Source organism: Blennius ocellaris, assembly GCF_963422515.1.
Source record: "Blennius ocellaris genome assembly, chromosome: 21".
NCBI classification, from domain to species: domain Eukaryota; kingdom Metazoa; phylum Chordata; class Actinopteri; order Blenniiformes; family Blenniidae; genus Blennius; species Blennius ocellaris.
The window spans coordinates 18,183,867-18,210,734 of record NC_137670.1 but is presented as its reverse complement, the minus strand read 5'-3'; the positions used below and the strand labels follow the sequence as shown (position 1 = coordinate 18,210,734).

The following is a 26,868-nucleotide window of genomic DNA, read 5'->3' as shown; positions in this document are numbered from 1 at the left end:
TTCAAAAATTCTGATCGAAACTCGAATTAAAAAGAAAATCACAGATTGTTTTTCTCGGCCAAATCGCCCAGCCCTCAATAGTAAGTACACGAAAGAAGAGCAACAATTTTACCTTGGACAACTATAATATATAATATGCATGTAATGGTGTAAAATATACTATTAATTTAAACATGTTTTGTATTTAAAATGTAATTGTATATCATTAATATTAAGTAAATGTCATGTACATACACGTGTATGTATGTATATACATTTGCATATATGCTTGATGTGCATGTATAAACCATCTATAAAACTTATGTATGGCATATATTGAATGTGTAATGTAAACATCATATTAGTTTAAAAAAATGTGTGACATTATGTAGAGTCTTGTTTAGTTTGTAGTGATGTGGTCGGAGTGAATACGTCGTCGTGTCGGTTGTTCTGTTTTTGTTTCCTGAAGACTTCCCAAATCAAATTCAGAGCTTGAATGTTCTCCGGGAACCCGGATCCTGATTTAAATGTCATTTTGTCAAGGTAATATTAACAGGAGGACAAAATGACTCATTTTCTGCACATTATCTGAGAGATGAATGGAACAAGCCCCAGCATGCACCTTTGTGGTTTGGCTTTCCCGAAACAAAGAGCCAAAACGATCTTACCGACAAAAGCTCAGTGTCTGGAGGAGCGAGAACAGTTCCTGTAAACAAAGAGCAACCAAGCTCTGTGTGGTCCAGCAGGTTTAAAGACACAGAAACTGAAATAGAGCACAAGTCCGTGTTTGTAGATTATTTTCCTTGGTATGCGAGGTCGTATAAATACTTGCTTTGACTGTCTCAACACACACATTCATTGGCTAAAACTTCAGATACAGCCAGCGCAGATATCCAATCAGCCAGTTGCTCGGCGGCGACACAATCGTACTAGATACGCAGACGTGGTCGAGATTCAACAGAGCGACAGGATCCATGTGACCGAACTGGTAATTCACAGACATTTTCACACTCCACCGTTTGGAGGTTTTAAGGAAAAGTTGCCTCAAAAACCAAGAAACATCCAGTGAGACTCAGTTCTTTGGGTAGAAATGCCTTGTTGATGCCAGCAGTCAGAGGAACGCAGCATAACTGGCTCCAGATGAGAGAAGAGCAACAGAATCCGGAGTCAACCACATGAAAGTATGAATCCGTCTGACTGGTAACAGTGTGAGCTGCTCTGCTGGTGTGACGGTGCAGGGAGAACTCTTTTAAACACTTTGACCGCCGGCGCCTCGAAAACACGAAGAATTAATGAATCCAAACTGAAACTGGCTTGAAACATAAGACGCAGAGGCACACACAATGACAACTCATTTGTTCGTCGCGTCGTGATGTTGTCGACAGCTACAAAAGCTACAAAAGGTCAAAAATGCTGAGGCGACGCAAGATCTCGAAAGAACTGCTGTAAAATACAACATGCAGCGACTTTAAAGACGCATATTGATGGAGTTCTGCTTCGCAGTGGAAAAGCAAATAGCTTTAAATGTAAAAAATATGAAAACTATGGGGTTATATTTGTGCCAAAATTCTGAGCGAGCGATGGGAAAATTTGAGCGCAAAAAAATTAATTGTGCAAGCACACTAATAACATTTTGAGGAAATATTTAAATTGCGCAAAGACAAACTTGAGATTGCGCTCTCAAAAATCATTTCTGCGCTCAGATTCTTCCTCTGCGTGCTCAACCTCTCTCTCTCTCGCTCAACCTCTCTCTCTCTCGTGCTCAACCTCTCTCTCTCTCTCTCGCTCGCTCAAATCTCTCCACCTCCGCTCAAGTCCTGCTGTGCGCTCGCTCAAAATGTGCAAAGCCCAAATGTGACAGACACGGTTGTCCACCAATCACAGAAATTTGGGGCGGGCGTTGAATTCTGATTGGTTGCTTCGGTTTCTGGAAGTGCCTCATAACCGACGAAGAAGAAGAGGGAAAAACAAACTGCGAAGGAAAACAGAAATAAGGAAAACTAAAGATAATGATCCTGGACTACAACATGTTTTCCCCCGCAGTTTGTTTTTCCCTCTTCTTCTTCTTTTTCTTCTTTGTTGGTTATGAGGCACTTCCAGAATCCGAAGTAACCAATCAGAGTTCAACACCCGCCCCAAATTTCTGTGATTGGTGGACAACCGTGTCTGTCACATTTGGGCTTTGCACATTTTGAGCGAGCGCACAGCAGGACTTGAGCGCGGACATGGAGAGATTTGAGCGAGCGAGAGAGAGAGAGGTTGAGCGCGAGAGAGAGAGGTTGAGCGCGAGAGAGAGAGAGAGGTTGAGCGCGAGAGAGAGAGGTTGAGCGCGAGAGAGAGAGAGGTTGAGCGCAGAGGAAGAATCTGAGCACAGAAAGGATTTTTGAGCGTGCAATCTCAAGTTTGTCTTTGCGCAATTTAAATATTTCCTCAAAATGTTATTAGTGTACTTGCACAATTAATTTTTTTGCGCTCAAATTTTCCCATCGCTCGCTCAGAATTTTGGCACAAATATAACCCCATATAAAACAGGTTGCATTTAAAAAGCATGAAGAACCATGTTGTTTTCTTTATATTGTTAATAATACAAGATGACCGGTCTAATAACTGGTGGGACTCGGGAGGTTATCAAAACATCTTGCCGAGTGATAAAAGTCTCTGCTGGTGTGAAGGTTACCGTCTTTTCATCACAGACTTACAGCGACAATCAATTTCAATTTCAATCCGATTTGTCCAATTGCTTTAACAGCATTAAAACCCAACAGAGGGAATCCAGACGGCGCTAATCCTTTGGACCTGAATCCCGCCGGACAAGCTCCTTAGTGTTATTTCTGGTTTGTCTGTGTGTCTGTGCGCTCAGTGCCTTTAACACGGCGTTTCACAGAGCCGTCGCTCCGGCACATCTTATCCAGATGAATGAACCACCGGCCGACTGTCACAGCTGTGGAAAACAAGACGCTGCCTTCAGCTGCGTCGCAGAGACGAGTCACATTCAGAGAGGAGCGCTGACTTCTTGAGTGACGGGCAGGAAAAGAGAACGTGTTGGCTGATGCTTCCTTTAGAGCCTCCTTGAGCCTAGGAAACACTGATGCTTCCTTGAGCCTAGGAAACACTGCTGCTTCCTTTAGCCTAGGAAACACTGCTGCTTCCTTTAGCCTAGGAAACACTGATGCTTCCTTTAGAGCCTCCTTTAGCCTAGGAAACACTGATGCTTCCTTTAGAGCCTCCTTTAGCCTAGGAAACACTGATGCTTCCTTGAGCCTAGGAAACACTGATGCTTCCTTTAGCCTAGGAAACACTGATGTTTCCTTTAGCCTAGGAAACACTGATGCTTCCTTTAGCCTAGGAAACACTGATGCTTCCTTAGCCTAGGAAACACTGATGCTTCCTTTAGCCTAGGAAACACTGATGCTTCCTTTAGAGCCTCCTTTAGCCTAAGAAACACTGATGCTTCCTTTAGAACCTCCTTTAGCCTAGGAAACACTGATGCTTCCTTTAGAGGGTTCAAATGTAGGCTTTGCAGAGTCTGAGGTGAGTGTCTGGGCTTGGTAATTGTGAGGTGATCTTGTTCTATATTTCTATGAGTAAATGGAGGTTCAGGATATTCTCCTGTCTGCTACTAATTATGATCATTAGTAGAGGATCATTAAATTATCTGATCTCAGTGTGACATGCACATCGTGAGATAAGGTCAGAGTCACTCAGGCTGGTCTGAATAGTCATTTATGTGCCGTTAAAACAGCACATTTCTTTGTAAATAAAATATTCAGAGCAACTGATGAACATATTGAGACACACAATATGTTTTACTAACATTCTGAAATGTCCTGCTGCAGCAGCAGAGTCACAACTTGTTCAGGAGCTTCTCCTTCTGGGTCACATTCTGGTTCTGATTGTCTTGGTTGATATGACAGATAGAATGTAAACAATAGCACATGGCATGAGGAGATGAAGCACTTCTTCCTCTTCCCAACATGGGCGTGTGGGCGGAGCCAGTCCAGCTCCTGAAACCTGAATGAGGCCCAATGATCAAATAGTCAAGGGTTAGCAAAAAAACTTTGAATACAATGTTTTTAGACCAATAGGAACCATGTGAAAGTGTAGAAAAGTTGTGCGATATGACTCCTTTAATAGTGGAGCAGTGGGAATTGAAATAAAAGTACTTCAAATTCAGTTTTCTATTTGTTTTAAAGGAGGAGAAAGTAAGTCATTAAAAAAGACTCAGAACAAGAAACATCTGTTGTTGAACCAAACAGGATTAATTAGACTCTCTGTCCAGCCACTCAATGTTCACTACATCATTATTCCACCAGAGAAGTTAAACAAGGAGGCAATTGTATTCAAAAAAAGAATTAATGTGGTAAATCTACTGGTGTACGATCGAAATCCAGAGTCTCTCCTCAACAAAACTCATTTTATGAGTGAATTAAGCCTTTTAAACCTCGAAATTTTTCTCCTGTGCAGAAGCGTAATGATTTAGTCGTGCCAGTAAATAATTCTGACTCATACAGCAGATTCTGAAAAGAACAACAGAAACACATTCATTGAAATAGAAGAAGGATTGGAAAAGACTTTGACCTGCAAATGCAGCTACTGATCAATGAGATTAAAGTCCTTGGATGGTATCATCCCGAGAAACACCTACAAGACACTAATTCTTGTCAGGATATGAAGTGTTAACTGCTGATCAACCACTGCGTTTAAAAAGAAACAAAAAAAAAAATGTACAAAGGGCGTTTCACACACCGAAGTCTTCCAAACGAAGCCCACAGGCGTGGACCGACTATTACCTGATAAGCTGCAGGACTCTGATCAGGAACGGGAAAAGACTCAAACACACTGTGGATCATAAACCACGTCATTACATCTGAGAGAAAACCTTCTCTGCATTGATCAGTGATCGTGTGTGTGTGTGTGTGTGTGTGTGTGTGTGTGGGGGGGGGGGGGGGGGGGGGGGTGCTGTGTGACTCGGACTAGTGTGTGTCACTTGGCACCGGCCTGGAGAAAGTAACAGGATCACGACAGACGGCTAAATCAACAGCTGACACACACACACACACACACACACACACACACACACACACACACACACACACACACACACACACACACACACACACACACACACACACACACACACACACACACACACACACACACACACACACACACACACACACACACACACACACACACACACACACACACACACACACACACACACACACACCCTGCAGCTGACAGCCAGACAAAGCTCCAACTGTCTGACCCGAGGCCTGATCAGACGTTTAGAAAACCATTGCGGCACGAAAACCAACCATAAGTAGGTAAGATTCCATTTAAAGTGCCTATGACACCATATCGCATGTTAATTTGATCATTTTCCCCTTAAGAACCAACAGTCCAAGGTGTATCGGTATGTCCCCTGAATTTACACTTTTTGGAATGTTGTACCGTCGACAAGCTCATCCTCTGTAGGAGGTTGGAGTGAAAAATATTTTCACGGACCGGCCTTGAGGTGTGGTGGATAAATACTACAAAATAAAATGATACGACCAACACAAAACGGTGGGATTTTGTAAATATGATAATAAACATGAATCCATTGTGTACTTGCACGTTTTTCTACTTACTAGTATGTTATTCTTCTGTCTCCTCACTGGACCTTTTCCTCTTTGCAAAGAAACTTTTCAAAGACGACTGGTTTTTTACTCATTTTGCTGCTTGTGGGTTTAATATCAGCGCTAGTTTATCATGTGACCGACACAAGCGAGTTATAGACGGATGTAACAGAGAGAATTCGGTCAATTGTTAAAATACAAGATTGTCTAGCCTCGGATAATAAATAAAACTGAAGTAATGTAAGTTATTTACTGTTTTTGTGTGGCCCGGTACCAAACGACCCACGGCCCGGTACCGGTCCACTGCCCAGGGTTGGGGACCGCTGATGTAGCCCATAGAGTGTAGACCATATGGTGCAGATGAGAGGCTGTACGAATAGTGAAGAATCTACTAGCGTACGTCTACGCTGTAGCCTCAGACATTCACGACACGGGACAGATTGACAGCAGAGTTCATTTTCTAAAAGTCCCTCATTGGTCCTGCGACGGGAAATTTCTTCACCAAATGGAGCGTCTTCAGGAACCACATAGCGCACCGCTTCGGGGAGGTGATGGAGGCCGGGGGTGGAGCTCAGGAGGCCAGGGGTGGAGCTCAGGACGAGGTGATGGAGGCCGGCTCTAAAGGAAGCATCAGTGTTTCCTAGGCTAAAGGAAGCATCAGTGTTTCCTAGGCTAAAGGAAGCATCAGTGTTTCCTAGGCTAAAGGAAGCATCAGTGTTTCCCAGGCTAAAGGAAGCATCAGTGTTTCCTAGGCTAAAGGAGGCTCTAAAGGAAGCATCAGTGTTTCCTATGCCAAAGGAGGTTCTAAAGGAAGCATCAGTGTTTCCTAGGCTAAAGGAAGCATCAGTGTTTCCCAGGCTAAAGGAAGCATCAGTGTTTCCTAGGCTAAAGGAGGCTCTAAAGGAAGCATCAGTGTTTCCTATGCTAAAGGAGGTTCTAAAGGAAGCATCAGTGTTTCCTAGGCTAAAGGAAGCATCAGTGGTTCCTAGGCTAAAGGAAGCATTAGTGTTTCCTAGGCTAAAGGAAGCATTAGTGTTTCCTAGGCTAAAGGAAGCATCAGTGTTTCCTAGGCTAAAGGAGGCGCGAAAGGAAGCATCAGTGTTTCCTAGGCTAAAGGAAGCATCAGTGTTTCCTAGGCTAAAGGAGGCTCTAAAGGAAGCATCAGTGTTTCCTATGCTAAAGGAGGTTCTAAAGGAAGCATCAGTGTTTCCTAGGCTAAAGGAAGCATCAGTGTTTCCTAGGCTAAATGAGGCTCTAAAGGAAGCATCAGTGTTTCCTATGCTAAAGGAGGTTCTAAAGGAAGCATCAGTGTTTCCTAGGCTAAAGGAAGCATCAGTGTTTCCTAGGCTAAAGGAGGCTCTAAAGGAAACATCAGTGTTTCCTAGGCTAAAGGAAGCATCAGTGTTTCCTAGGCTAAAGGAAGCTCTTAAGGAAGCATTGAGTCTCCTTTCCTTTGCTTATTGAGAATTCAGACAGTTCTCATCATGGCCGCTACACTAAACACTTCTGGGCTTAAGGAGAAGTGACTAGATAAGGAGTTAGGAGGGACACGGTGGAAAAGGTGCAGGGCAGGACCTGAGTTTGACGCCCCTGCTTTGGAGAACTAACGTGTCTCCCTGTGTCATGACAATAAAAGATTTCACTTCAAGGTTATATTGTGTTTTTTGTTTTTTACGCAACTTTATTGCGCTGACTGATCAAGTCAAAAAGCCCTAATTGAGCGTTGGGTTACACACACGTAGCGACGACCGTGCGTCACAAACCCTCACTTTGCACCTGAGACGGTAGTGCTGGGAGTTCAGACGAGTTATTGCGAGACGAGCGCAGAGGAAGTTGGATCTGCTGACTGTCCGTATTCTTTCACACAAACGCGGGCCGATGCCAACAATAAAGCCGCCACCTCATGATCCGGGAGCGACGCGCGCACCGGTAAACTGACCGCGGCGCCATTCATCCCATTCAAATACACTGAAGTGGCACGCTGGCACGTGCTTCTATCTGTATGCGTGTGTGTGTGTGTGTGTGTGTGTATACACTGGTAGAAACCTCTGGAGTGAGCTGGATGGCTGCTGATGTCTCTTGATAGCGTTTTGTTTACGCTGGCCAGGCAGCGCCCAGAGTGCTGAGTCGGCTGAAAACACATTCACCGTGGAGCAGGTGGACAGTTCTGGATATTAAAACCTGCGGGACATGTGCTGCATCCTTTTTCACTGTCTAGTCTTTCAACACATGTGAAGAGGGTGAGGTGTGTGTGTGTGTGTGTGTGTGTGTGTGTGTGTGTGTGTGTGTGTGTGTGTGTGTGTGTGTGTGTGTGTGTGTGTGTGTGTGTGTGGTGGTGGGGGGGGGGAGTGGCCAGCTGACAGTTGTCAACACGGGTCATTTTGCTTTATGAGCATGTGTTAAAGAGTCACAGAACCTCTGAGGCACGACCACAAAGCCGATCCAGCCTTCTTTCCTCACAAGTGCAACTTTATTGCCGTGATTGTCCTCAGAGTTAAAAAAGTGTGTATAAACAATCCCAAAATAAAAAGTAAATGTCACTCTGTCATTCTATAAATTCAAACTTTAACCAGGTTGAAGCAAAAGTGCAACAGCAACTATGGAAACCTACAAGGAATGGTACAATGGAATGTGGAAAACGTGGAAAAAACCCTCAAATTTGCAAAATAAAAATCGCTTTTAGCTACAGATTCGATAAATCGATTAAATGGACTTTTTGCCCCGCCCTGTTAAAGAGTCACAGACCGATTCAGACTTCTTTCCTCACACACAAGCAAAATAAAACACACACACACACGGACATGATGTGCCGTCTTTTGCCAGCTCTTAATCAATGCCATGTTTGCCTAAAAACAAAAAAAAAACTCACCAAAGCACAAACATTTGTCCCAAAGCTCCTTGTTTGGACCTTCACACTGAAATATTCAGTTCCTTCACAAATAACACCAAGGGGGAAAAAAATCATGGAAAATATCCTCCGGATGTGAAATATATGAAATGGCTGAGCTGCTGCCCAACACGGCGACGTTCTGCACTGTAGAGCCAACCTCACGGTGCGTTTGGTCCAGAGGAGGCAGCTCCACGTGGCGCCTGCCAGCTGCACACTGACAACACATCTGGCTGGCTGAGTCAAACGCCTCTCCATGTTGAAATATTCAGTTTTAGTCCAGCAGATAAACTCGCCACAGTGCAAGCAGAGAGACCAACAGACGCAATATCAATGTCTGTAAATGCCCCAAAACAAGGCAGAATAATTCTTTTAATAATTAGTGACGTATCAGAGTAATACTGCTCTTTTTTTTTTAAGGAGTTACATGTAAAGTCAATATTGTTGAGGAACAGATACCAAAAAGAGTTACCCCTATTGTCAAATGGTTTATTTCCCATCATACTTGCAGGTGAAACATCTACCTTACGCAGAATAGATTTGAAATGTTTGTTTAAATATTCTACTTGTATTTACCAACTTTGTACTTGATAGAAAGCTTACTTTCTATCAGAAGACGTAGCTTTAGAATTCTTATTAAAACCCTCAATGGGTTAATCAATTCAAAGTCAGTTGAAACAAGTTGTTCCCTCTTCAGCCTATTTAAAGGAGAAATGTCCTACAGCTTTCCAACTCTTCCTCTTGGTCTCCATGCTCCACAAACCTTTTATTCTAAGTTTCCAGCTCCTCCTTGATTCTCCATCCATTAGAATATTGGATCCTAGGAGCTGCATTCAGAATCTGCTGTGTCTGTGAGAGCTGGACTGGCTCCGCCCACACACGCCCATCTATGGGAAGAGGAGGAAGGACTTCCTCTCGTGGCGCCATGTGCCAGAGCAGAGCTGCCTGATTGTGGGAGGAGTCAAATGGGAGGAGCCTACCTTGATTGTGATTGGCTAAACCCCTGATGACACTATATAGGGTTTGATTTCTGATTGGCTGGTTTGAGCAACACACTTTTTAAAACCTGGAACAACCAGGGAGAGAGAGGACACACTGTCTACACTTCTGGTGACACATATTACTGTTGGAAAACCATTAGAAAGTGAATTTTGCCTTAAGACTCTTATTCTGAAAGCAAACTTTCTTCCAGAAGCAAAAAACAGAATGACTGTTATTAGACACCAGCCTCCTCCTAACCTTAGCCCTGCTGCACTTGGAGTAGATGAATAAAAATGTGTGACTTTGGTGCTTTTGTATTAAAATACTTTCAATGGTGTTCAAATGTTTGCAGCAGGCGAGAGGAAAGTTACAGGAACATTTCAAGTGTTGAGTTTAGGGGAAAACCCTGGGTGGGTTCCTGTGAAGGACTGGAAACACTCGCGTTTGGCTCATCCCGAGAACAAAATCCGCCTCCCTCTTCACATTTTCATTCAGTCGCTTCATTTTCCAGCATCTCCGCAGTTTGGCCACCGACCAGGTCGTCATTCGTCAGACTTCATTACGTCTCCACTTCTCCTTTCATGCTCCCTTCCAGTCCACAACGCCCTCTGCATTTCATTTTGTCAAGCCAGCACGTGTTCAGCATCAATGGCCTGTATGACACACACACACACACACACACACACACACACACACACACACACACACACACACACACACACACACACACACACACACACACACACGCTTTTGCATAAACATTTCCACAGCTCGGAGGTCTGAGCTGAGAGGGCCGAGCCTGCGTCGTCAAGGCGACGGAGATCTGTTTGGACTGCGAAGAGGGTTTTCCCCGAGAGGACCCCGGAGGTGTCCGAGGATATGCCGCACCCTTAAAAGCACGGCTCGGCCCCTAATAGGTTGCATATGAGGCGTTACATAACGAGCGTGTTCCCCCAGGAATCACATCCTGACAGGCCTGCAGACACGGGAGCAATTCACACAGGGTGAAATATGCAACCAAAAAAAAAGAAAAAAAATCCTCTGCAATACAATATTATTATGTGTTATTCCGAATTCCAGCAGAATGAGAGAACAAATGCGGCAAAATCTGGTCTGCATTCATAAGTTGAAATGAGTTTGGCATAATGGTGCAACAATGTGAGTGATGGGAGATTGTAAAAATAGCTGGTCTCCCAATGGAAAGAACTACAATGGGATGAAAGAAATATTGATTAAAGGACTAAATATAGCTCATTGGGCTATAAAATCGGAAAAAAAAACATGCAAGTAATGGTTTGGTCGAGGACATGGGGAAAAGAAACTGTCCATCCAAAAAAACATTACATAAGTCTCTTTGTAGCAGCGATTGCAGAGACAGTAGAGAAGCTTCTGTCAAAAATAAAGCCTTTTATAATACATTTTAATCAAAGTAAGACCATTTCTAACAAATAAACTCTCTTTCATAGTTCAAATAAGACAAATGCTGTTTACTTGTCTAATGATGTGCAGTCCACCGACATGATGACACCAAAGTATAACTCCTGTCTCTTTAAGAAGGAAGACGCAAAGTCGACTATCCGCGTCACTCGTTTTTGTCGTTTGTTTAAATCTTCATCATTTAATTCGACTGAATTGTCGGTGCACAACCAGTCTCGCGGCGCTGCTAACAAAGTACATCACATGGTGCAGAAATCTGGGGAGTAGTGTGTGAAATGACTTTTGTTAATGATTCTGCAAACCGTATTTGCAAAAAAGACTAAAGAATTGCCGTCAGTCTGGAGGGGATTTTGGTGAAAATGGGAGCACGCACACAAAACGCACATCAAAATCCAGTAAATAAATTCTGGAGTGCTGGACGATGACTTTTATCAACGATTCAGCAAGAATCGCAAAAAACAATACAATCGCAGCCGCGATTTCATCTGAGATTTTCCAGTTCAATATCAGACCAATAAGTGGATTCCAGAATGTGACAACGATGATACCGATTCAGCTTCCTTTCACCTCGCCAGTGACACACTGGAGGTTCTGCAAAATCCAATAACGTCTTAAAAAAGTGTGTTAGGTCAGTCATCACAGTAAAAATAATATCAACCAGCAGAGTGACTTCCTCAATCCACTCTATTTAGAATATCTAAATATATGTAAGGTGCATGGTTCACTTCTTCCCCAGCAGCTTCTGTTTCACAAGTGATTCTATTTACCATTTTACCGTGCATGCTGCAGAGTGGAGACACGTTTGAATCAACAACCAAACCAAAAGGTAGAAGCTCCATTAAGCCGTGTGCACACCTTCCATTCCCTTCATTTATTTGCACAGCTATTTTACAGCGTTGGTGCGACTCGTAACAGACGCCAACCGACACAAGACGTCTCACGTTTCCCCGTTACAGGATCCTGCTGCCAGCGTTTAATTATTAATTGGACGTGTCAGATGTTCGTGTCCATTTATAAAATCTTTACCAGGCATTAAACACGACAATTGTTGTGTCAAAAATAATGCACAGCCCATAATATACAAGGATTGGCAAGTTAGTGACTTGTACATTCACACAATGCATTTGATTCCTGCAGACAGAGAAAGGTGAGTTTTAGAAAACTTCTAACAAACACAGGGAGGAAACCGTAAAGTGCTCATATCCAGACAAACTGAGTGTGATTGGGTTTAAAGATATGAAATGAAGAATTAACAGCAACGTTTAATCTATTGATTTATTCCTCAAACATCTTCATAGAAACGCTCCTTTAAACAACAAGTATAAAAGTGAAGTAAACCTCCTGTTCATAAACACACCGGAGCAGAAGAGAAGACGATAACAAACGTGACGACGAATCTGATGACTAAAACTACAAAGCAACACATCGAGTGTCTGATGTTGTGAGAAACAGCGAGGTCATCCGTTGCTTTACACACTCAAACATGAAACGTGCAGTTCAGATCTGATCAACGTGCAACAGCAGGACAGACAGTAAAACTAAACACTGAACACAATCTACTAAATTAAAAATAAAAATAAACTGTACAGCCTGTGGTGGAAATGACTCGCGGTTGCAGTGTATTCATGTTGGATGGTCTTTATGAACTCGGAGACACAATCATTGGTTTTTTCCTCATTTCAGAGTGTCATTTTAGTTGGAACTAAAAAAGCAAACGTGCATGTCTTAAAAATGTGTTTCCTTGATTCTGTGTTGCTCAATGTACTGATATGTTCTAATATGTTTAATGTGTACAATTGCCTGTCTTGGACTCTTGAAAAGGAGATTTTCAATCTCAAGGAGGTTTTTCCTGGTTAAATAAAGGTTAAAAATGAAACACATTTGAATGGTTGTTTCTTTCACAGTCCTGGTTATTGTTGAGGGTGTCAGTTGAAATTCAACTGTATTTCACTGCAGCGCTGTGTAACATTAGGAAAATAAAAGAGTTTCTTTGGAAATGAATCACTGACACACAATAAAACACAGCCCTATCAGGACGGGATACGTCGGCTCTGCCATTAAAACTGAATTGCAAAGCGTAAACGACTACGGTTCATCGCAATCCAAACAACCCCAGTGCAGGATTTAGTTCAAATAACTAACCTCCGATTGTCACGTATTAAAATACGAAACACGAGAGGGAACAGAACAGACGTCAGTCAGGTGGAGATTTTCAAGCGATCCGGCTGTTTTGATAAACGATACTCTAAACTATAATCATCGGCACAGCAGGCAAGATTATATACTTCACTGCACTATAATTGAGAACTTTATCTCCAGAATGAATGAGGAATGTCAGTTTTACCAGCGTGTTGGTTACTACAGGTCCAATACTGAAGAGTTAACACCGCATCACTTCAACACGACGAAGTCAGTGATGTGACTTCAGAATGCGAAACACTAAACTAACTGCGGAATGCAGATTTTATCATAATCTAAAAGAAGAGCCAGCAGGAATTAAGTATTTATGATGAGGATTGTTTCAAAAGACAGTTTAGTAACTCGCAGTTGACAGTTCAAGTACGTCGCTTTCTCTCCATTATAAGGTTTGTTTATGTTCACAATTACAATGAAGTATTCATATATATGTATGTATGTGTATATACACACACACAACAGCATTTTAAGAGGAGTTTTATTAGGTGAGGGTCTATTGTTATGGAATTGCTTGAACTGGATTGAGAATACTTAAATGCAATCCTGATAGCAGAGAAATGACAATAAAGGGAGTTTTTAAATCAACCTCATTACATGATCCCCAACTTTTCCTCTCTGAAAGTGTCAATCTGTTTACATTAATAAGGGGAGTTACCAATATTTTGTCAACACACACACACACACACACACACACACACACACACACACACACACACACACACACACACACACACACACACACACACACACAAGAAAAGCTCAAAATGTTCTCGTGTTAAATTCAAGTGAGTCCTGAAGCCACGTCGTGTGTCTTCTGACGGGATGGAAACTGGACTTGTACTGGGGGTCCAGTCGCTGGGAGCAACTGACAGCAGCGGGCACAGGTGACACAGACAGCGGGGGGGGGGGGGGGGGGGGGGGCTACTGGGTCTGCAGCGCTTCTGCTCGCTGCCATCACTCATTCACATCACGTCACTGGGCAGTTCAGCCTGGAAGCTGTGTGTGTGTGTGTGTGTGTGTGTGTGTGTGTGTGTGTGTGTGTGTGTGTGTGTGTGTGTGTGTGTGTGTGTGTGTGTGTGTGTGTGTGTGTGTGTGTGTGTGTGTGTGTGTGTGTGTGTGTGTGTGTGTGTGTGTGTGTGTGTCCAGGCTAAATCATGCCCTAACTGCAGCCAGGTGACCGTGTGTCCCAGAGCCTCCAGCGGCCAGTAGAAGTGAGGAGTCTCGGGCTCGAGGCTCTGGGAAAGCGGCCGGTTTCTCAGGCGTGAAGAAAAACGCGTGTCGGTGCGTTATTACGCGTTTGTCGCGCGGCGCTCGAGCACTAACAGTTCCTAAGTTCGCGCCGCCGCGAGCGCGAGGGCTGAAAATAAATAAATAAATAGAAGAGCTCGGAGTTGGAATGTTTTCCTACCTGTGGAGCGTCGCCTCGGTCCGGGTTACCCGACTCCTGCAGCCCGCTGAGGTGCTGCTGCGCTGGCGCAACTTGTGGGAGCAGCTCACGAGCCCCAGGGCTGCGGAGGAGGACGCGGAGGCATTGGGCTTGTTTGCTTTTCTTTTATTTGTTCTCCTCTCTCGGTCCCGTTATTCTGCCCGCGGAGGTCAAGGAAACACGCTGACAGGCGGAGAAGCGTCGCGGCGGGGCTCTTCGCTGTGGCTCCCAGCTGTCATGAGGCTGGACAGAGGAGCGGCGCGGCGCCTCCCTCCTTCCCTTCCCTTCCCTCCCTCCCTCCCTCCGGGCTGCTACACCCTCCCACCGCTCCTCGCGCAGGAGACCCGCGGCTGGCCCTGCTCGTGCCTGTCTGAAAACACAAAGACCCAAAACACTTTCTCCACCACAAATAAAAACTTTTTTTTTAAATTTTTTTTACCAAAATTCCACACAAAAAATTTTATAGAAATGTCTAAAACCACTTTAACTTTCAAAAAAAGCAACACGGAACGCACACTTCTAAATTGTATTATTGTTATTTAAATCCAAAGTGAAATCGATGTTGCATTCATATAATTGTTTTAAAGTTGTTTAACTCCGTTGTTTGTTTTTTTATGTCCCTCTCGAGCAGGGGTGGGACACCCTGGTCCTGGAGCGCTGCAGCCCTGCAGGTTTTCAATGTCTCCCTGCTCAAACACACAATTCTCATGATGAGGCGCTGCAGAAAGCTGGATAACAATGGCTGTCAGCTGTGTTGATGTGAGGAGTGAGGACACATTGAAACCCTGCAGGGCTGCGGCCCTCCAGGTCCAGGATTTCCCACCCCTGCTCCAGAGATTGACTCTGAAAACCTGGCTCTGGAACCGGGTGTGGCTCTTTGGCCCCACTGCAGTGGCTCCCTGAAACTTTCACAGGATTATATCTCAATGAACATTACATCTTTGGGGTCTAGACACATATATTTAATAATTTCCAAAATCCATATGACAAGATGTGTTGGGGCAGTAGGGAAACACTTGGTCACTCTACAGTTTATACCAAAACTGATCGAGGTTCATGCTGCAAATACAGAACTGGAAAAAAACAAAACTAGAATTAATAAAGGCAAAGTATTTTCTTTGTTACTTGCGGCTCTTTCAGCATTGTTTGTTCATTAATTTCAGTCAACATGCAGTGTTAAACACTGTCCCACCATGCAGCCAGATACAGACAAATCACCACTTAAATAACTGAAGCAAACTGAAGGGAGAACATGAAGACTCCACAGAAAGACCCGTCATGTTCAGAATTCAATCCCCTTGCTATGAACAGACATTCTGCAGACCCTGCATTGACTTATGTCCTCTATTAAAATTAAAAATAACAGCTTATTTACATGTAAACCCTGTAGCACTGACTACAAAACTGCGTGGTCATTACCATTGTGGACATTGTTAAAAATGACTTCACCTTTGTCAAACAACACAAGCCTGGATAAAGTTTTATGTAAACATTCAACAAGTGCATTTCAAAAAAATGACTGCGTCTTAAGATTGTTGACTTCACTGATAAATCTGCATATATTTACCCTGATTGTAAAGGTATTGTATATTCATTGTCAGCAAAAGTAGTTTAACTCATGTTGTGGATAACTTTGTCTTCAAGTTACCTGAATAAAAACGGTACACATTGGTAAAAAAATAAATTGCATTCATGTCATGCTTTAACCTACAGAAATTTATTTTATTATCATTTTTACTTACTTTCCAGCAGGACATTGTCTATTGTTGCACTGGAAATAAGTTAAATATCCATCAATCTCACAATGGCTTTGGGAAACAATGGTTTTTGTAAACCTTAAGAAAAACAATTTGATTTACTGTGAAAGAGTGTAAAAGCAAGAGGTTTTTTCCCTCACAAAAATGACATTAATGTATGTCTTATTTCAAAGGTTTGCCAATTTAAGTCGTGTCGGGCCCTGGATTTGATCATAAACAAATAACTATTTTCATGTATTCATTTATTTATAAAATTTTTGATGTAATGTTCATACAGATCAACGAGCTCAACTCAGCGGAGAAATTCCAGCACCTTGGGTCCATAATTAGTGCCAATCTCTCACTAGAACCAGAGATCAATGCTGGAATAGGAAAGGCCTCAAGCTCCACAGCAGAGTATGGTCCAACAACAACCTTACTATCAGTGCCAGAATGTACAGAGCTGAGCACACTTCTCTACTCCAGCAAAACTTGATGTGAACACAATGAAAAATGTGTGAATTCAGTTTCCAGTCCTGACATTATGCTCATTGTTTGTTTTTCTCAATTCAGATGTTATTTTGGGGGGAAAAAAAGAGCCAGTCTTGTATTTCTGTTGTTATTATGTTTCACTGATTACCTTAACCTTACATACAGTATATTCACGTTTTGTGCGTTTAAACAACACCGCAGCCATCAAAACGTCATGTTTCCTCCTCAAGACCCACTGAATTCCATAGCTTTCAAAACTCTCCACTGAAAGTGTAACTCAAGATCTAAACTGAAGCCTGTAAACGTGATCATTAGCGAACATGTCCCTGCAACAAGCCAAATGTTGCAACTAAAACCCTCCATTATGAATCATCTCCCACTCTAATCTGTTGCTTGTGAAATCCGTGAGAGGAAAGAGCAACGCTGCACTCGTGGCAAAGGATTGAACGAAAAATCAACATGGACGTTTCCTCAATTCATGACCTCATTCCTGTGCAGGTCAGCACTTGTCCACTCCACTTCACTCCACCCGAAGAAATAAGTTCACTGCAGCTTCAGGAAAAAAGAAGAATCTACATCTTTAACTTTTGCTTTTTACGGTTTTTCTTTATTTGAAGTGGTTCAGTGTTCAGCCACAGGTATTTACTAGGTGTGTCGAGGATTTAATAGGAAATTAAAGGCTGTTAGAAGCCCTATTCTTCATGGATTTCATATAATAACATGTGATATTTAAGAATGGAGACACCCAGCAAACAGGAACTCTTTCATTTAGGCCGAGCAAACTGCAGCTATCTCATACAAGCATATATGTTGTCTTTTGTTTTTTGAACTTGTTCTCCAACGTGTTGTGAAGTGCTGAACGCACTTTTTTTGCTGAGTCGACTGTAACGCCAGCTTCCTCAAATGTGGTCTTGTATGTGCAGGAACAATCGGAGGAAACAAAGGCAGATGGATGTGTTTGCCTTCGAGGTTTCGACACGGAAAAAGGAAAAAGATACCGGAGAGGACATGCAGGCACCAACACACACATGGAAGCAGGTTCACACAGACATAGACTGAATGCGACACAATATTCGTGATTTTATTAGAACCGTGAAATGAAATTAAAATTCTACTTGCTGCTGGAGAGTCGTGATTTCACTAATAATGGCTCAAATAGTGTGTCTGCATGTTGCAGGACGTCTGAAGCTTTGTGTCACAGGAGTTCAGTGTGTTTGAGAGCGGTCGTCTGCTTTACGTGGAACTTTCCTGGGAACTCTGAGTCAATGAACGTGGGTGAACGTGTGTGTGTGTGTGTGAAATGCCTGGCACTGTAGGACCGCTGGTGGGCTTCATTGACGCCACGTTTGGCCAAGTATTCACACACACACACACACACACAGTCACTCAGTGCAGCTGGGAACCCTCCAGATCAGTAAGGCCGCATGAAACGTCGGCTTTGTCTCCGCTCACACTGGACACTTTCAACCAACGGCAGCATGTGGGCCCATTGTCGTCCCTCCATACTTGCTGCCGCTCCGGCGTCACCATAATGCTCTGTACGCAGAGAATACGCTGCCCGCTGACAATCACCCTTTTGTGTTTTGATGTGAGAAACGCAGCGTACGCTTGAGTAGGCGAATAGCTGTGACTGGGTTTGGCCTGGGCAATAAGGTTGATGGTAAATGAGTGATGTTTTTTTTGCTAAATGTCAATTTGCACAGTGATCCAGATTTGTTTAACGTTCCAGTAATTTTCCATTGTTTAAAGGTGACGGGTCGGTGGGACATCCCACCTGGTGCAACACTCACGATCTCATTAGTTCGCCACATTGATGATCATTACTTTCCCCCTCACTGGACTCAATGCTAGGAGTGAGTCACAATGCGGGTCTGTGGGACTGCATTACAAACAACGTGTGAAATTTAAAGAAAGTGTAATAAATATAAGACAAACGCTGAGACAGATGCAGAATTAAAGCCACACCAGGGAACATTACTTTAAAAAAAATACAACTATAAGAAACATTAACTTTGAGCAAAAAATGTAAGGTATTTTTCCTGCATCTCAATGCCCACTGTGTCAAACTCCTGAATCATATTGACATAAGAAACACTTTGACAACAACTTTATTGGCATAACAAGAAATGAGAGCTGAAATGGAAGTCTAACAACCAATAACATGAAGGTAAAAGAACAAGAGACCAATTCCTGGTGTCTTTAGTGAAACAAGCTCCGTTTGAACTCAGTGAACATGAAAAATAAAAACATATTTAAATCTTTGAATAAAAAGGACAGAACACTACGATCATGCATAAGCATGCCCAACATTAGCGCAAAATAAATGAAGTAATGGCTGCATTGTGACTGGACGGTGGTTCCAGAGGGTTCAGAGCTTCTCCTCGCGCCGGCAGTTCAACTTGTGTTTCGGCCAGTGCTTCGCTTGACACTGTCTGTAAGGACCGAAGCAGACGGTGCAAGATGCTTCACATCCAGACTGCAAACATGGTCCGCATAAATGAAATTTTAAAAATGTTTTAAAATAAAATCAAACTTTAATAGTGCTGGAGGCCTCGTGGTCTCACCTGTCGCAGTAGACCACCCTCTGGCACCGGGAGCATTTCTTGGTGGCTTCCTGCTCACAGCAGCTGCACCGCGCTGGGAGGAAACGCGCCATTACGTCGAAGTTGTATATTTCAGCCAACCTGGATCACACAAACAAGGTTTCAAAAACATCTTTGGCGATTCTGAACGAAAGCTCCTCCCGAGTAGAAATAAATCCTGTATACTGTGATTTATTGAGAACAACCGCATGCCTGTAGGCAAAACGTCTAATGTACTAAGATCTGTGATGGAATCTCAAAATAGAATCTCAAATTGTTGGAGTTTAACTTCACATTCAGGCCTCAGGGTTCCTTCATTACATTTCTAGCCTCCAGGGACAAGTGGATCCCTCGTTCACCTGAGGACCTGTTGCTTCATGTCACTGTCAGTCAGGCTGAACATTCCTTCCACTTCATGCTTTGCGATCGCCTTCCACTTCCCACCGTTCTCTGTGAGAATGTGGTTCCGTATTTCTGGGATCTACAAGTGAAGACATTTCCATTGGTGAATGCAGTGGGAGGGGGATAGAGATGCTCAAAGTACGGTGGCCCTGAAGTGCAAACCACAACAACAAATCACTAAACACAACAACAAATTGAAAAACACAACTGCAAATTGAAAAACACAACTGCAAATGAAAAAACACAACTGCAAATGAAAAAACACAACACAAATGAAAAAACACAACTGCAAATGAAAAAACACAACACAAATGAAAAAACACCACACAGAAACTTAAACGGAAAAGGTAGGAACCAAACTTTTGCCACAGCTGCTGCAAAAGTTTGGTGACTCCTCCACCAACTCTTTCCCGCAGCTTGGACAAAACATTGTTCCTTGGTATTTTCTCCTCTCGAATCCAAACGCGCCACGAGTGAAATGACTTCCGGTTCATAAAGCGGCAGGGTCCCGTCGTCCAATCAGCGATATCTCTTTCTGCCAACTGGTTCCTACCTTTTCCGTTTAAGTTCATGTGTTGTGTTTTTTCACTTGTGTTGTGTTTTTTGATTTGCAGTTGTGTTTTTTCATTTGTGTTGTGTTTTTTCATTTGTTGTTGTGTTTAGTGATTTGTTGTTGTGGTTTGCACTTCAGGGCCACCGTATCAAAGAGCTGAAGTGAGACGCTACCTGCTCCAGGACGAGCTGCTGTCTGGGAGGCTGTGGCTCTGTGAAGGCCAGCGTGGCCAGGAACCTCTGCAGGTGGATGAGGGGAGGCAGCTGATCGATCAGCACCTCGGTCATGAAGCCCTGCAGCTGCAGAGACACGGCGGCCGGTCAAGGAAACCACAGGCTCTCTGGCTTGTTTAATTAGAGGAGGAGGATACCGAGGGACTGAAGATGCCTTCACCTCGCTGGGCTTTGACATACAAGGTCCCTAATTCATGTTTGTTTGGAAGCGAAACGCTGTTATTTCATCTTCATGGCAGAAAGAGTCCCCGTGGGGAATTTCACGATGGCTTGATGGGAGGACTTTATACTTTGCCCTCGAGAAGTTGAGCTACTTTACTAAGAACCAACTTGATAGATTTGAGGTAATCGGGCTGTTTTCTTACACTTGGTTAGTCAACAAAGACTCATAAGGTCACTTGATAAGAACTTGATTTGACTGTTTGTCGGACTGCTTTGATTCTAATTTTATTCTTCTTCTTGTTTATTATAATTCATTTATTGATTTACTTATTTTTCATATATATTTGTGTTTTTTTCCTGCTTATCTGTGTGTATATGTGGCACAAGAGGGCTCCTCATTTCGTAAGAATAAAGAAACGTTAAAAACAACACAGGAGACAGATTACAAAGAGATTATGAGAAACATTAGTAATCTACAATTCTGTTTGAACTGATCCCAATCAGGATCCAGTTTGTAGGAAGAGGACTTTTTAAAAACACATTTTTTTTTAAGTGAGTGTCACAGGGCGTCGGTACGAATCCTTAGTGAACCCACTCTCTACAACGTCTTACGTTGAGACACTCACACCGGCACACAGCCAGACACGCTTCACCCCGTTTGTACCTTGAGGAGCTGATCCTTGTTGAAGCTGTTGAAGTGGTACTTGCTCAGGCAGTCTCTTCTGAGCAGCAGGTTGTAGAGCGCGAGCCAGACCTGACCCTCGTGCATCGTGACCTTCAGCCGGTCCTCAGCAGGAATCTTCTGCCAACTGCGGTTAATGAATTTTTGCAGCTGGCCTACAGGGGGAGACAAAGAGCAAGACAGACGAAAAGGTTACTTCAAGCAAAAGGACTGATTTTGTGTCACCCCAAAAAAATAATAATAATCAGTGACTGTATACCAGCCAGTGTAATACTGGGCCGCCTCGGTAGGCGGCCATTGTTTACCTTTCGCTTCACGTCAATCAATCGAGTCCATAGATCCGTTAAGATGCAACCGTCTTTCTTTATTTTAGTTCAAAATCATATTAGATCAGAGTTCAAATCATCAGATAACAAAATACGAGCAGAGCCTGACAAACTCCGGCAGGGAGGTCAAAAACCTCTGTGTCCTTCCAGGGTCAACACCTGTTTGCTCCTTGAGTCCCCCAGTACATCAGAAATGCACAATATTTCATATATAACTATATATATATACACACACGCCCAGGTCAAACAAATGTACAAAATCCAATAATACCATATTTCACTCCTATAGATCGTTTCATTTAACATCCGAAGATGTAGTGAATGGGTTTCCCACAAAATATCTCAAGCAGTTCCTAAAACGAGTTGACATTTCAGAACAAGCAGTGTGACGTACCTTCTACGTGGCGACTCCAAGGACGGCTGTCCAGCAGCTGCACCAGGAGACAGGGCAGGTTGTGTGTGCACAGCATGCGGTTGACAACACTGACGCTGAGGGGAGACGGGAGTATCGGGTCGACTGTGCAGTACGAGACGCAGCACAGCTCCAACAATGTACATGTGTATATATATAGCTGACATACTTGTCGGTATGATCCGCGATGTACTGCAGCACAGGCAAGGCTCTCATGGAGATGCTAAACTCCGTCGTGACGTAGCGGCTCTGCAACTCCTTCACGGGAAGAAGAGAGAAACTTTACAGAGGCGTTGATGAAAGCTTCAACGAGAGCAACACAAATCAACCTTATCATCCACAATGTGGATTTTTTTCCCCCATTTCTTCTCAGAGTGTTAGACTAAAATAAGCACAGATCTCAGAGATTCACCCCTATAAAGGAAACGTCTGCGTCATCGTGGGTCACGGCCTCTTTGCCGACCAGCACGGTGAGTTTGCGGTGGCAGTAATCCACCAAGTCCACAAGAGAGTCGTCCGCCGCCTCACACGAGTCCTGCACACGACACACACACACGTCTCAACACGTTAAACCCATCAGGCTTTTCAACTGCACCGCTACTCACACAGGCACTGTTTGTGTCGCCACCAACCTTAAAGAACATTACTGATTCAAGCAGACTCATGACTGTCTCTTCATGCTGTATCTAAAAACACATTAAAAAAACCCCAACGTATTAAGAATGAATATTGTGTATAAATGTAGCACCTCTCGTGTTGTACTCACCATCAGGTGCAGAACGTACGGGTTTCTTGGACTAAAGTCCTTCAGTTGGCATAAGATGGGAAAGACCTTCTGCTTCCACACCTCCACCAGGATCATCTCATGGACCAGGACCGGGATCTGTACATGGGGATGAATCCATCAGTCCAGGTGAACACAGGGGAGGTCACTCTTCTGAAACATGAGGCTGGCACTACGGAGGGACGGTCACCTTTCCATGGGACACCAGGAGCTCCTGGACGAAGTCGTCCCGCTTGACAGATGTGTTCAGACTAGTCTGCATGAGCAGTTTCTGGATGTTCTCGTGCTGCATGAGCCACCTGTGAAGCGCCAGGCTCTGTTAGCGGCGTTCAGACCTCTGATCAACATGCTGATGCTCTCATTGCACCCATCAACATTGTTAAACTCTTGTGAAAGTACATATTGATTACAAAATACTATCCTGGCACACTCTCTGCTTTATCTGTAGGGTCTATAAAGTAATTTACATTTGTACTGGAGAAAACCCATACAGGATATAAAGTAGAAAATACAAAAGAACAAGCTCCTACAAGAGTTCAAACATGTTCGATTAAGAAGAAAATAACGTTAAAACTCATTTGAATCATTTGTAACTCAATAAAAAGTGCATCAGAAGGATGTTAAATGTGAAACAAAAAAGGAAAAAGGAAAAGCGCAGGCCAGGAACATGCTGGAGCAAACAAACCAAAACAACTCTGTGACTGCATTTCTTAATACGCTCCACAATCCAGAGCTTTGTTTCATCTGATTGAAGAGAAACTCCAACGTAGCCTACAAGGATTTAATGCAAGATGTAAACAACAGATTAACAACAAAACGTTAATGGGTGTTTGATGCAGAAATCAGCCTCTTATGATATTACAGAAGGAGGAAGTGTAGAAAAAAAAGAAAAAGGAACAATTTATTCCATCGATCAAACACGATGGTGCTCCAGGTACAGCTTGGACTCTTGTCACTCTTCAATGTTGGCGTGAAACTCACTGAAGGACATTGTCCTCACGTTCTAAAATGCATTCAAGTCCATTTCAGCAGTTCTGTTTCAGGAAACATGCTTTACCTGTGACGCAACCAAACACCTCAAATGGACGCGTGAATCCGGTCTCAGAAACCAGATCTCAGTGTGAACGAGCTGAAGACTCGTGAACAGTTGCTGCTTTTACTGGATCATAAATTACACTTTCTAAATATTAATTTGAGGGACTTTTTTTAAGTATATTATGATCAAAGTGGCAAGTTTCAGTTGAATGCAGGACTTTGACAAGTTATTGTGGGCGTAAATATCATACCAATATATATATGTGTGTGTGTGTGTGTGTGTGTGTTTGATTAACAGATTAAGGGCCCAGATAATAAGATGAGGGGTTGATACTTGACAAATACAGCAGTTTACCTTAGTGATGGTCTGCTGGTTTAATGGAGAATACTGCATTCAAAGTACCACAGTTTATCATAAGCTTCTGTACAATTGTGGTGTTAAATTAAATTACGAGGGACTTTTGTCACCGAGTGTTTTGAGTCGTAGGAGTTAAGTTTTTTGTTTTTTTTAACTTCTTCCTGCTCCTTTTCGTCACACTAATGTGGATCAAGTGGGATGTGTTGTTTTATAGTTTCACTAACTTAAATATTTCTCTTTCTTTTTTATTTATCATGTTCGAAATAAAGTTTCATTCACGCATTCAAATACGAGACAATAAATAACCACGAATGGACCAAAACTGTGATGTGAATATCAAGTAACCAGAGAAGAAACCAGCACAAAGTTCACAAACAAACAACATTAGTGAAGAAACGGAGGCAGAAACGCACAGAATTGTGTTTTTCTCTGTTTAAAGTGTCCAGAAATGACTTGTTTGTTGTACTTGGCGCCTTTTAAATAAAGTTAAACTGAATTAGAACAAGAACATCGTGGGAGCCACACGAGGAGGGCAGAAGATAAAACAGGGATTCAAAAAAAAAAAAAAAAAAAAACTATGGCAAAGAGTTATATTTCCAAATAAATAATTGAATCTTGATTTGTGAACACGACACCTCTGAGATTAGCCTTTTAGCTCCACGAACACTCACCTGTCCGATCCCACCTCCTTCAGGGGGAAAGTTTCCAGAACTTTCACTAAACTTTCCGCTTCCGCAGGAACAATGAACGACTCTGCCATGTCGGTAACGACCACTGACAAAATGACAAAACGACAACAAACCACCTGCAGCCTTAACGTTCAGGAGCGCAGCTGGACCGGGTGGTCGTCTTGGTGACTGGTAAACACGTGCGCAGGGTGCAGTTCGACTTGACCGCCGCGGAGGGGCGCCAGATCCACACCTGCGACTGCAGCAATACTCTCCACAGTCAATTGGAAGAAGTTACACTGCATTGAGAAAACATGGAAGTAATATTAGTGAAGCATCAACAGTAGAAATATTAAATGTTTGGGGTTTTTTTTAATAACAGCATCAACTCTTACCATCTGAAAAATATAGTCCCCCACGAAACACGATTTATCTTGGCAAATAATCTGAAGAAATCCAGTAGGGTCCTCCTACACTTTCAGTGTTCAGACCTTAAACAAATAAATTTTAAAAAAAAAGATTAAAATTGTAGACTTTCAGAATGTCTTCACAGTTTGATGACAAAAACCCTCGACTGGCCAGATTCTATTGGACTGTATGTGGAAAATAACTTTGACACACATAAATCATGAGAAGGGGCAAAATATCAGTTTAACTCAAGGCCTGGTTCTCCACAGTCATCTTGGTTTTTCATGCTGTGATGTATGATATTCCGGTGATGAAAGGTTTTAGTTTGTTGTTGCGGCTGCGTTGTCTTCATTTGTGTTGAGAGACTTTGTTTTTCTTCAGTGTCTCTGTCATAAATTCTAACAGAGCCCACTGAAGTGCGCTTTTCCTCCTTCCCGTTCGTCAGAGAGAAGCTATTGTTGTCCTCTGGAGTGAATGGCCCAGAAGGAAGTGGAAAGAAATCTGGTCTCAGAGTCCAGAAACAAAGGTGGAGGTTTACAGCTTGTAAATGTTTTCAAACGATTATTTTGTCTGAGAAAATTTATTACAGAACTTTTTTTTTTTTTTAACTTAGGGGCATTTGAGGGTCAGCAGTTGACCTTGCATGCAGTTTTCTCCCACAATCCAAAAAACATGTGTCAGGTGAGGCTTAATTTTAACAATGTGTCTTTAAATAGCAGTAGAAGTGTGTGTGTGTGTGTGTGTGTGTGTGTGTGTGTGTGTGTGTGTGTGTGTGTGTGTGTGTGTGTGTGTGTGTGTGTGTGTGTGTGTGTGTGTGTGTGTGTGTGTGTGTGTGTGTTTGTGTGTGTGTGTGTGTGTGTGGTGACCTGGCCAGGACGAACCCGGCCCCCGACTGAGACCCCCAGCTGGAAGTAGATAAATACAACGGATGTTAAATGATGTTTTCCTGCGGCGCCACCTCAGAGGTCGAGGGTCAGTCCTCTGACTTCTGCTGGTTCTGCAGACGTCACTCGGTTTGACGTCATAAATCTATCCTCCTATGGTCGGACCTGAAGAGATGAAGGTTGGTGTTCAGACCTGCCACCTTGTGATGAAACCAACTGCCTCAATACACCCAGAAAACAGGATTACAGCTCAAAAAGAACGCATGACAGGATTCAAATACTGATTAAAGTAACAAGAGGAACAGACTTACATTCAGGTCACATCGTCACAGAATACATAAATAAATAATTGATTTGACCTTCAATCTAATTTTCACGCATGTAATATTTATTTTTCTGTCTAAATCTTGTCTCCCTGTTTATCTTATTCCAGTTATTTTAATAATCCATAAAATCATGCAGTGGTTATTTTAAATTATTTTTAAAGGAACTATGCAAATCTATCTATCTATCTATCTATCTATCTATCTATCTATCTATCTATCTATCTATCTATCTATCATCTATCTATCTATCTATCTATCTATCTATCTATCTATCTATCTATCTATCTATCTATCTATC

General features: G+C 42.8%; 2 protein-coding genes across 3 annotated transcripts in view; both read right to left on the bottom strand.

Moving 5' to 3' along the window:
* Positions 1–14,754, bottom strand: part of dnmbp (dynamin binding protein) — a 47,519-nt gene extending 32,765 nt beyond the window's left edge. For both annotated transcript variants that reach the window (XM_080517582.1, XM_080517584.1), the window contains exon 1: positions 14,510–14,754. The gene's annotated coding sequence lies outside the window, so the exon portion shown is untranslated. The remainder of the gene's footprint in view (positions 1–14,509) is intronic.
* zmynd10 (zinc finger, MYND-type containing 10) lies at positions 10,429–25,044 on the bottom strand (the record flags this gene model as incomplete). Its single annotated transcript, XM_080517498.1, has 13 exons — positions 10,429–10,444; positions 14,266–14,336; positions 14,510–14,609; positions 19,320–19,439; positions 19,697–19,818; positions 20,466–20,591; positions 21,352–21,524; positions 22,090–22,184; positions 22,277–22,365; positions 22,520–22,642; positions 22,874–22,990; positions 23,082–23,190; positions 24,956–25,044. 13 exons carry the CDS (start codon positions 25,042–25,044, stop codon positions 10,429–10,431), a joined length of 1,350 nt encoding a protein of 449 aa, XP_080373624.1.
* Positions 25,045–26,868: the final 1,824 nt, after the last annotated feature.